Source organism: Podarcis gaigeae, assembly GCF_964106915.1.
Source record: "Podarcis gaigeae genome assembly, chromosome: Z".
Classification (NCBI taxonomy): domain Eukaryota; kingdom Metazoa; phylum Chordata; class Lepidosauria; order Squamata; family Lacertidae; genus Podarcis; species Podarcis gaigeae.
Window position 1 is genome coordinate 33,549,700 of NC_139691.1, and position 12,222 is coordinate 33,561,921.

General features: G+C 43.0%; 1 protein-coding gene across 10 annotated transcripts in view; it reads left to right on the forward strand.

Annotated features, from left to right (window-relative positions):
• NOX1 (NADPH oxidase 1) overlaps positions 1-12,222 on the forward strand; it is a 44,307-nt gene that overhangs the window by 1,992 nt on the left and 30,093 nt on the right. For 3 of the 10 annotated variants that reach the window (XM_083722904.1, XM_083722906.1, XM_083722908.1), the window contains exons 2-4: positions 194-273; positions 1,931-2,017; positions 11,038-11,184. In XM_083722904.1, the coding sequence (XP_083579030.1) occupies positions 11,140-11,184 (45 nt within the window). In that variant the 5' untranslated portion in view covers positions 194-273; positions 1,931-2,017; positions 11,038-11,139. Of the gene's footprint in view, positions 1-193; positions 274-1,930; positions 2,018-7,653; positions 7,782-10,909; positions 11,185-12,222 lie in introns of those variants that run through there. The other 7 variants (XM_083722911.1, XM_083722905.1, XM_083722907.1 and 4 more) reach the window with 6 other exon arrangements.

Below are 12,222 nucleotides of genomic sequence, written 5' to 3' on the forward strand. Positions count from 1 at the left end.
TTTAGTAAGCGTCTTCAGTCTAAAACTGAGAAGATGCAGAAATCAACCACTAGATGGCAGCTGTGATTTGGTTTAGGCTAGAAGCAGAGAAAGATGCAAGGACTCAGAGCGGTGCTCAAAATAAGAATAACTGAACTTTTTAAAACAATATAGTTATATCATTACTGAAATGCCCAATGTGTTTGTATTAAAGGTTGCAGAAAGGCCATAGTTCAATGGTAGAGTATCTGATTTGCACATAGAAGTTACAAGGTGCATTCTCTGCATCCTCAGGTAGGTCTGAAAAGATTCTACTGTATGTCTGACATCCTGGAGAGCTGCTGCCAGTCCGTGCAGACACTACTGACCTAGATGGACCAATTCTTTGACTCAGTAGAAGGCAGTTTCCTCTGTTAACATTCTGCTCTCATGTGTATTGGGCTTTTTGCTATTACATAGAATTATATTATTTGATAGCTTGATTTTTTTTAGAGCACCGTTTTACAAACTTAGCCCTTCTTCAACTTCTTTTGGTTTTGGGTGCCACTTTCCCCACTGTGACCTAGAGCAAAAATGTAGAGCTGAAAAGAAAGTTTGAAATTGTCCAGAATTTCAAGTTTTGCTATTCCCGTTTGGAATGTGAAATATTGAACTCCCAACATTTGAAATATGCATTTTGAATTTGAAATTTTACCTCAATATTCAAGTGCTTTATTCACATTGTGTCTTAGCGGATATCAAATATGGAATCTCAAAAGCTGTCAAATCCTAAATGTATGTTGTCTGTCAAATGCATGTTAACAATAGTATGCAATCAGACACTAAATATTGCATGCCAACCATAAAATATTGTTGAATCATTACACGACAGGTATTAAATATTTTGAAAGGTCAACTACTGAAACAAAATGTTGTAGGATGTCAAATACTTGGCAGATATCCTACTTAAGAAAATGATCTGGAGACTATTTCACAAAAGTGGCAGAGGAAAAATTCTGAGTTGGTTGGGTTTTTTTTGGTTTTTTTTTTTTTTTGATAAGTTGGAAGCAACTTTCAGTTCAGCTCTACTAGCTGCAGAGTGCGTACAAGCACTATCTTGCCCAAGGTTCTTCCGGGCAAGAAAAACCATGAAACTTGCAAACAAATCAAACCACAGAAAACAAAACAGCAATGTAAGACTTTGCTTAGAAGTACTTGCAAGTTCGCTGTCTGAGATGTTGGAGAATTCCATCAGCAATAGAAATGGGAGTAGAAATTACTGCACTTCTATGTTTGCTGGAGGTCAGGAACAGAAATCATGCCGGAGAGTATTAGTAGTACTCACTATCGGGGAGGGAGGCACCTGCAAATTATGTTTCTTTCTGCCTTGTTTGTGGGGAGGTTATACAACAATGAACATTCATCCTCCCTCCCCCCCCTAATTAATATTTTTTTGAGCTTAAATATTACATTTTGGTGCTGGAGGAGACTCTTGAGAGTCCCATGGACTGCAAGAAGATCAAACCTATCCATTCTTAAGGAAATCAGCCCTGAGTGCTCACTGGAAGGACAGATCCTGAAGCTGAGGCTCCAATACTTTGGCCACCTCATGAGAAGAGAAGACTCCCTGGAAAAGAGCCTGATGTTGGGAAAGATGGAGGGCACAAGGAGAAGGGGACGACAGAGGACGAGATGGTTGGATACTGTTCTCGAAGCTACCAGCATGAGTTTGACCAAACTGCGGGAGGCAGTGGAAGACAGGAGTGCCTGGCGTGCTCTAGTCCATGGGAACACAAAGAGTCGGACACGACTAAATGACTAAACAACTAAACAACAACATTACATTTTGTCACTCAACAATTGTGTCTAATTCTAGTTGTATCATTTTCTAGCCGTACAACACCCATTTTGTGGTGAAGTGACCATAGTAGCATTATGCTAGCAAAAGTTTTATTTTAAATTCCTTTCCTAGAATGAAAATTGCCTGCTTCACAGCTGCTGCACACTGCATCAAAATCTTCATCAAGCTATCTACTATGACTCCAAGGTCTCATTCCTGGTGAGTATATATGTGAAATTAAGATATTTTTGCTCCAACACGTATCACCTTACACTTGTTGACATTTAATCACATTTGCCATTTTCTGCCTGTTCACTTAGGTTGGGAGAGGTCCTTTTGGAGCGCTTCACAGTATTTTTGTTTTAATGACCTGGACAATTTAGTATCATCAGCAAACTTGGCCACCTCATTCCTTACTCCTAACTCTAGATCATGTATGAAAAGTTAGAATGTACAGGCCCCAATACTGAACCTTGAGGGATTTCACTTTTTACATCTCTCCATTTGGATAACTGTCCATTTATTCCTATTCTTTGCTTCCTGAGACTTAACCAATAGATGCAAGAGGACTTTTGTTGGAAGTCCAAGTAAACCTGTCCAGGTCCCTTTGGGGCCAGGGAGAAAAGAATATACAGTGGTGCCTCGCTAGACGAAATTAATCCGTTCCGCGATTCTCTTCGTCTAGCGGTTTTTTCGTCTTGCGAAGCAAGCCCATTGACAACTTAGCGGATTAGTGCTAGAGCTGTCAAGCGGCTTCCAGCGATCAGCTGTTAAGTGGCTTATCAGCAGAACAGCTGATAAGCGGCTTAGCGGCTTAGAAAAGGGCGAAAAAAGAAAAAAAAAAAACCCGCCGGGGGGCAAGATTTTTTCGTCTTGTGAAGCAACCCCATAGGGAAATTCGTTTTGCGAAGTGCCTCCAAAACAGAAAAACCCTTTCGTCTAGCGGGTTTTTCGTCTTGCGAGGCGTTCGTCTTGCGGGGCACCACTGTAATAATAATAATAATAATAACAACAACAACAACAACAACAACAACAACAACAACAACAATAATAATAATAATAATAATAATTTATTTATTTATATCCCGCCCTCCCCAGCCGAACCCTGGCTCATAGCGGCTAACAACAGTAAAGTAATACAGCATTCTAAAATCATTTCATTATAAAATCAGTTCAAATCAAATTAATGGCAACCATTGGGCTAGAGTTCTGTGAGGATTACCAAAGGAGGGGGTCAGGCTGTGCCCTGGCCAAAGGCCTGGTGGAACAGCTCTGTCTTGCAGGCCCTGCGGAAAGATGTCAAGTCTCGCAGGGCCCTAGTCTCTTGTGACAGAGCGTTCCACCAGATCGGAGCCACAGCCGAAAAAGCCCTGGCTCTGGTTGAGGCCAGCCTAACCTCCCTGTGGCCCGGGACCTCCAAGATGTTTTTGTTTGAAGACCGTAAGGTCCTCCGTGGGACATACCAGGAGAGGCGGTTCCGTAGGTACGAGGGTCCCAGGCTGTACAAGGCTTTAAAAGTTAAAACCAGTACCTTAAACCTGATCCTGTACTCCACTGGGAGCCAGTGCAGCTGGTATAGTACCAGATGAATGTGATCTCGCAGCGAAGACCCCGTAAGGAGTCTCGCTGTGGCATTCTACACCCGCTGGAGTTTCTGGGTCAGTCTCAAGGGCAGCCCCACGTAGAGCAAGTTACAATAATCCAGTCTGGAGGTGACCGTTGTGTGGATCACAGTGGCTAGGTCAGGGCGAGAGAGGTAAGGAGCCAACTGCTTAGCTTGGCGGAGATGAAAAAATGCCGCCTTTGTTATAGCTGCAATCTGCACCTCCATGGAAAGGGAGGTGTCAAAGATTACACCCAAACTCTTAACGGATGGTGCTGGCACTAATTGTGCCCCCGCAAGAGATGGGCATTGCCCCCCATCCCATATCATCCTGACCCAGCCAAAGGACCTCTGTCTTCGAAGGTTTTAACTTCAGCCGGCTCCCATGTAACCATCCAGCCACAGCTTCCAAACATCTGATCAGTGTGTCTGGGGCCGAGTCAGGATGGTCATCCATCAACAGATAGAGCTAGGTGTCATCAGCATACAAATGGCAGCCCAGCCCAAAACTCCAGACAAGCTGGGCGAGGGGGCGCATAAAGATGTTGAAAAGCATCGGAGAGAGTATCGCACCTTGTGGCACTCCACACACCAAGGAGTGGCACAATGACAGTTTCCCCCCAAGCACCACCCTCTGTCCCCAACCAGAGAGAAACGAGCGCAGCCATTGAAGGACTGTGCCTTGGATCCCCACTTTGGTGAGTCAGTGGTCCAGGAGTTCATGACTGACCATGTCAAAGGCTGCTGACAGGTCTAAAAGAATCAGCAGCCCCAACCCGCCGCGATCCAGCTGCCTACGGAGATCATCTGTTAGGGCGACCAGAGCCGTCTCGGTCCCATGACCAGAGCGGAAGCCGGATTAGAATGGATCCAGAGCCAATGTTTCATCCAGAAACCCACCAAGCTGTTCAGAAACCGCTCTCTCAATCACCTTACCCAGGAATGGAAGATTCGAAACCGGGTGGTAATTAATTAATTAAATTGGAAAATAAACCACAAAACATTCCACAGCTAAACAGAACTACCATATAGCATACATTCAGGGAAGAAAAACCACCTAAATAGTAGGAGAACAACAAGCATCTAACAGTAAACAAGCAAAACTTAAATATAATCATGAAATAATGGACTATAAAGAACTAAAACAGATTGAAAAGGAAGGGGGCGGGGGGGGGGGAGAAAGAAAAAAGAAAAAGGGTTCTTGTAGCAGACGAAGTTCTTGTAGCATCACGCGCCAGCTTGAGTCTACTCAAATGATCTGCCAACCTGGACAACCAGGCAACATCGGGGGATGGGCAAAACAAGGAGGGACAGGCTCAGTAAATGCCCTGTTCGATGTCGATGCCGTGCCCGATGGTCTCAGGGGGCCCTCCCCTTGCTGTTGCGCTAGCACTTGTAGTGGCAGAGAAAGTGTTCCTCTTGGCATCAGGAGTCCTCAGGTTTCCTCCACAGCTGGTATTCTCAGGGCCATGGGATGATACCTCCGGGGGGGGGGGGGAAGCCTCCATTACATCATCCTTCTCCATGCCAGGGTGGGAGCCACCAGTGTTGCTACCTCCAGGACTGACTGTCCTGCAGCTGCCACCTGGGTAGGTTCAGTCTTGGGTGTCTTGAGACCTGAGAGGTTCAGAATTAGCCTCATCCTAAACTCCAGCTGCCACCTGAAGAACGGATGGCGACTCATCCCCAGGTGGAAGGCCCTCACCACAAAGGCCCCTGAGAGCCTTGGCCTCACGTAAGTTCTGTTGGTTACCTCCTCTGCTACAGCCAGCTGCCAGCCCTGTGGCTTAAGAGTCTCTGGCATCTTGAGGGTGGGACCCCCCTTGGCTTCCCTAGGTGCCTTTCAGTTGAGTAATATATCTTGACCCAGGCTCCATGCCGACCATTTAATCAGTCTGTTTCAGTTAGGAGTACAGTGGTACCTCGGGTTACATACGCTTCAGGTTACATACGCTTCAGGTTACAGACTCCACTAACCCAGAAATAGTACCTTGGGTTAAGAACTTTGCTTCAGGATGAGAACAGAAATTGTGCAGTGGCGGTGCAGTGGCAGCGGGAGGTCCCATTAGCTAAAGTGGTGCTTCAGGTTAAGAACAGTTTCAGGTTAAGAACAGACCTCCAGAACGAATTAAGTTCTTAACCCGAGGTACCACTGTACTGCTGGCATACAGGACTGTTGGATTCACAACTGGGAATATAGAAGCAAGGCATACAGCACAGTTGGATTCACAAGCTAAGAAGGTAGAGGCAAGCCCAAATGGAACACTCTTGTAACATAGCATCTTCGGTAGCAATAACCTTTCTCCACCTCCCTTAGTTCATTTAAAACGCCGAGTCAAAGCCTGTGTCAGAGTCAGTTCGGAAAAAAGTTCAGAAGATTAATTAAAATTGTTTAGAGTTACGAGTCCTTGGAATAGGCTGGGCGGCAGCTGTTAAGCTGTTCGACTTTGTTAGATCTAATTTATGGTGTCAACTTCACAAGTTCTCTGATATAAGACCCCAGGTTACCAAACACATAAAACATACCGTACTTTCGATAAGAAGAGGGTTTAAAAGTTGCAAAATTAAAAAGTTAAAAAAGTTAAAAGGAGTAGGAGCCCCCAACATACAATTGAGGAGAGCTCTAACAAGCGCGTGTAATCTAGCGTACCATCTGGATCCAGTACTCCAAGGAGAATTAGTAGTAAATTCCCTTCCTTCTCTCTCGCTCGCTCTCTCCTCCTTGTTAGCTAATGACACTTTTGACCCTTGAAAACACACACATAAAAATGCTGAATTCCCCTCTGCTCTCATTAAAACCTGAAGCTAGTATTCATGCACTAATTTGAATAGATTGATCACAGAGATTTATCTCTGAACTTCCTGGTAGCGGCAGACCTTTTAAAAATAACAAAAATTGTGGTGTGTTCCTATGCATGCCTCAGAAGTAACTCATCATAATCAAATATATGCCAGGTTTTCCCGGTCAAGCCCAGATTGGTGTAATATGCTCAAATCATCTTGCCTCAGTGAGCATCCGGGTTGCTGAATTCTGCACCTACTGAAGCTTCTGAACTGTTCTCAGAGGCAGCCCCACATATAATACATTGCAGTAATCCAACCTAGAGGTTATAGAAAATAGGAAGAGTATAAAGAAAGAGTACAGTTGTACCTTGGAAGACGAACGGAATCCGTTCCGGAAGTCTGTTCAACTTCCAAAATGTTCAGAAACCAAAGTGTGGCTTCTGATGCAGGAAGGTCCTACAGCCAATCGTAAGCCGTGGAAGCCCTGTCGGATGTTTGACTTTCAAAAACAGAGTCGCAAACCAGAACATTCACTTCTGGGTTTGCAGCATTTGGGAGCCAAGACATTCAAGAACTAAGCTGTTCGAAAACCAAGGTACGACTGCATTAGATAATTTCACAGAGCAGAAGGATATCAATGGCTATTAGCCATGATGACTATGCTCTGCCTCCATGACCGTAGGCAGTAATGGTTCTGGATTCCAATTTATGGGAATCACAGGTGGGGAGAGCACTGTTGTACTCAGGTTCTGTTTGTGGGCTTCCCATGGGCATCTTGGTGGCCACTGGGGAACTGGAGGCTGAACTACATAGGCCATGTGCCTGACCTAGCAGGTTCTTTTGACGTTCTTACATTTTTGGGGGGTTACAAAACTGTATCACAAAATTAGAAGTATTGAGTTCCAAAGGATAACTGTGTTGCATTTTGCTTATTAGTCCAGGATGTATAAACTAGGTTGGTTTGCAGAACCAAAGAAATCTGCCCTCCACCCCTAGTACCTATATGTTAGAGAGATTAGATAGATGATAGATAGATAGATAGATAGATAGATAGATAGATAGATAGATAGATATAGATAGATAGATAGATAGATAGATAGATAGATATAGATAGATAGATATTTGATAGATAGATAGATGATAGAGAGATAGATAGATGATAGATAGATAGATAGATAGATAGATAGATGATAGATGATAGATAGATAGATAGATAGATAGATAGATAGATAGATAGATAGATAGATATTTGATAGATAGATAGATGATAGAGAGATAGATAGATGATAGATAGATAGATAGATAGATAGATAGATAGATAGATAGATAGATAGATAGATGATAGATATAGATAGATAGATAGATAGATAGATAGATAGATAGATAGATAGATAGATATGTATGTATGTATGTATGTATGTATGTATGTATGTATGTATGCTGATCAGCATCCTTTTGCTTTCCCCAGTAGGGGAAGGGAGACTGAAAACTACTACTCAGCTCAAAATCCCTGACTACAGTTCTTCCCACTTCCATCATAATTCTCCAGTTCAAACAGACCCTTCTCTGAAAGCAAGAAGTGGCTCTGCTGTGAAGGTGATTGATATAGTCTATACCACGGGTCAGCAACCTAAGGACCATGGGGGTCGTTTAACTGGCCCATGGACCCCTGCTGCCCGCTCAGTCAGCTCCTGTGCACCGCACTAAATCAGCACAGAGCACAGCGGGGACTGCCTTCCACGATGCTGACCAGCTTCCCATTGGCTGCAGGAAGCTCCTGCTGCCAATGGAAACCTGCGCATGCCTCCTCTGTGCCGGAAGGAGAACCGGAAATAGCATTTGCGCATGCATGTGTGCACTCCGGCCCACCGTGGCGTCTGCGGGACCGTGAACCGGCCCAAGCCCCAAATACTTAGCTGACCCCGGTCTATACTTACCCTTCTATAGCTCAAGTTTTATTTTGCTTTTAATTGGGTCTTTATAGGCAATATTTATAGGTAGCAGTGACCATGCCATTGCTGGGTGCAGCAATAAAATTTTCATATCCTTGTTCTATTTTTTTAAAAACAAGTCATTCCCAAAGAACATTCGAGAAACACAGTATTCCTACTTTACCTGTTTCATTAAACTTGTCACGTTAAAAGGCTGGTCTTCACTCATTAAAAGGGCAGACAAACATTGTAAAATTAAAATAAATCATGCCTGAATTTTTTATCACTACAAGAAATCTATACCCACCCAAAGTACACAGTAAATTATTCTAACCTCAATGTTTTGGAGTGCAAATGTATTGTGGAAGGCACCTCTGAAAGCTGAGAAGTAGCAGTTGTTTTGGCAGCTAAGTCCAGGGTTCAGGTTCTACACTCTTATTGACTAAGAAATATTTAAGAGATATTAGGACACTCAGAAATACAGGACGGCAGCTATTCATGCTTCTGATGTGGGACACACAAAGAGATGTAGACAGACATCAACAATATGATGTGAAACTCACATCTGCTCCAGACTAATGACTTAACTGCACTATACATTTAAAGCACCATTGTACCGCTTTAAACAGTCATTCCTCCAAATAATTCTTAAGGGTACCGAGCAGGGCTTTTTTCCCCAGCCAGAACTCACCGGAACTCAGTTCTGGCCCCTCTCAGGTGGGCACCATTGTCATTATAAGAGAACAAGGGAGGAGTTCATTGTGAGTTCCAGCACCTCTTTTTCTAGAAAAATAGCACTGGTACTGATACCCTCCCCCAACAGAATTACAGATCCCATAGTTCCCTTGTAAGAGGGATTGATTGTTAAGCCATTCTGTATTTTGTTACATGCCATCCCAATCTCCAAGTGGTTCCAGATGTTTATCCAATCTAGGGGTTCACAGCATTAACATGAATTCCTAGTAAAGTCAGGCTAGCTTCCTGGTCAGGTGATGGCCCTCTAAGTATAGGAATTCATAGGATCAAAGAATTGTAAAGTTGGGAGGGACCACGAGGGTAATCTAGTCCCAGTCCCTGCAATGCAGGAATCTTTTTGCCCAGCGTGGGGCTCAAACTCATGACCCTGAAATTAAGAGTCTCATGCTCTACCAACTGAACTAATGCCTGCTTGATCCAGGAATTAGAAGGAGGCTCAAGCGTACAGCCTATCCCCGCATCCCCTGCAACTCGTAACAACATTATAGCTCTGTCACAGGACGCCTTAAATAGCTTGACTGCAAAGCTCTGGCTCGATCTAGACACGTCAAAGAAGCGATTCAGATAAGCGCATTGTAAACTCATACAGGGAAATCTGGTTGGTAAAGATGGGACTGCACATTGCCATCTGGTGTCACAGTGTTATATCACATATACAACACATATACAATGGTACCTCGGGTTACAGATGCTTCAGGTTACAGACTCCGCTAACCCAGAAGAAGTACCTTGGGTTAAGAACTTTGCTTCAGGGTGAGAAAAATTGCGTGGCGGCAGTGGGAGGCCCTATTAGCTAAAGTGGTACTTCAGGTTAAGAACAGTTTCAGGTTAAGAACAGACCTCCAGAACGAATTAAGTTCTTAACCCGAGGTACCACTGTAATACGCCTTTTCTTTACCAATCTATCTGAGTTCTCTGTTTGAAATAACCTCCCTACCCCATTTAAAGGAGGGTGCTCCAAAGGGCAGTGTGTAAATCCCCAGAGAGGATACCAGATGTTGGGCAGCTGGGTACCCACAACCATGTCAAATTTGGCCTGTGAAGTGGATCCTGATAATGATATGGTTTGTGGAACCAAACAGCTTCCCCACCCCTATGTTGCATTACAAACTGAATGATCCCTGCTGTTGCTATGCCAGCATCCTGCCCCTGATAACACAGGGTCATGATAACACAAGGTCCAGGCTGACATTATTTTGTAGAAGGGACTCAAGGACATACTGGAACTTCAAGTTTGTGCATTTGATGTGGATTAAAGTGCTGCTGCTCTAACACAACAAATCCTTTATGAACCACCTTCACCCCATAGTTTTTGCTATTAGAAAAATGATGAGCAAATGCATTAAAAGGTGTGGGAACAACGAACAATGAAAAGGAAGATGTTTAAACACCCCACAACCAAGATCAGGATGAATGTTCATTGCCATAACCAAATCAGAATGAATGCTCAGTAAAGGCTGTTGACTACCAAACAAATCAGGATGAATGTGAATAAACAGTGTCACACCCACACCATACATTTAAAACACTCTTATACCACTTTAAATGGAATTGTTAGAAGACCCATTAGCAAACTACAGTTCCCGGGATTATTTGGGGAAAGCCATGACAGTTAAAGTGGCATGAGAGTGCTTTAAATGTCAGGTGTGGATGTGATATCACAAGTCTGGAGGAGCCCTTTATTAGAAGCATTTATGTTTCTAAGTTGCTTTGAGAAGTTATTGTGGTTGGGCCTGAAAAGCTAGATGTGTGCCGCACCCCATAGTCACCCTTGACAGGACTTAACCATCTAGGGGGTCCTTTACATTTACCTTTGCTGTGGTTAGAAAGTACACTATAATGATTTCATGAAAGAAACACTTAGAAGTACTCAAATTATTTCATAGAAAGTGTTTATCTATAATGAATCGATAATCAACTCATCTTGATTATTCTGAACAAGAACTTATCAGAACTGAAGTGGGTGAGAAATAATTTTTGAGGCTGAGAGAGAGAGAGAGAGAGAGAGAGAGAGAGAGAGAAAGAGAACAGAACCATTTCCTTTTAAAAAGCTGAGCAGGGGAAAACCCAACAATACTTATGGGCTTGGCTTAGGACATCACATCCCTGCCCAGTTCATAAAATCAATGAAGCAGGTGAAAAGAAGCAAATTTTCTATTTCCCAGAAGGAGACTCTACAGGTAGAAGGACTCCTGAGAACAGTTCCAAAAAAGGAAGCCCTGCCAGGGTCACAGGTGTGCCAGATAAGAGACATTGCAGACTCTCTGATGGGGAACTGGGCCGTCAACCATTGGTTTTCAGCTCTTGTGATTGTAAGTAACTCTTGTTAAGTTCTAAAGGGATAGATCTGAGAAGCAAGGAAGATGCCAGACTCTGGGAATTGTAACTCTGTGAGGGGAAGAGAGGTCTCCAAATAACTCTCAGTACCCCTAACAAACTACAGTCCCCATGATGGTTTAAAGTGGTATGATGCTGTTTTACATCTTATAGTGCAGATGGGGCCTAAGTTTTAGGTATGTGCTTGAATCGCTCCTACAAAATAATGAAAGTCTGAGGTACCTTAATAGGACTTCTGTCTGATCTCGCAGGGCCCTCCTTAGGTATTTTAAGGAAATTTTACAGTTGTGGTGCTACTATTGAGAAGGCACCTGCTCCCAGTTAAGCATGTAGGGTATCTTTTGACATTTACTAACATAATATGTATGCAGTGCTTTTTTTCTCGGGAGACGCAGGGGTATGCATACCCCTAAACATTTTGTGAATCTAAATTTGGCCTCATTGAGGGGCAGTATTTCAATATGAGTAGGAAACTGAGAGTACAGTACTCCTAAACTTTTTTTAAAAAGAAAAAAAGCACTGTATGTATGTAAAAGGGGTGTGTTTTTTGTTTCTGTGCAATTAGGAGGATGCCCTAGAACAATGATCTTCTGTGTTCCGGGATGGATCATTTTTTCTGAAAGATAACTGGATTTATGTACTCCCTCTCCATGTATGCTTATAAATGCATGCCCAAATGCAAGCTGAAGCTAACACTTCATGCATCTGATGAAGTGGAATCTAGACTGGGGATGGAAGGATCTGTCAATTTCATTTCTCACAAATTCTTTTTTTTTTTTTCAATCTTATATTCAGTTCCCCATATTTCTGCAGCAATTTGTGACTTTCTTTTTTTAAAAAAATCTTCATAATTTTTGAGTGAATTACTCCCAATAAATGGATTTTTAACACAGTTTTAACTGAAGTACACATTTATGCAAGTAATTTCTTCGAATATAATGCAATTTTGTAAACATTGTTAGTTGGAAAACCGTACTGCGAATTTGGATTTGTGCAAATTTTGAAGATGGCTG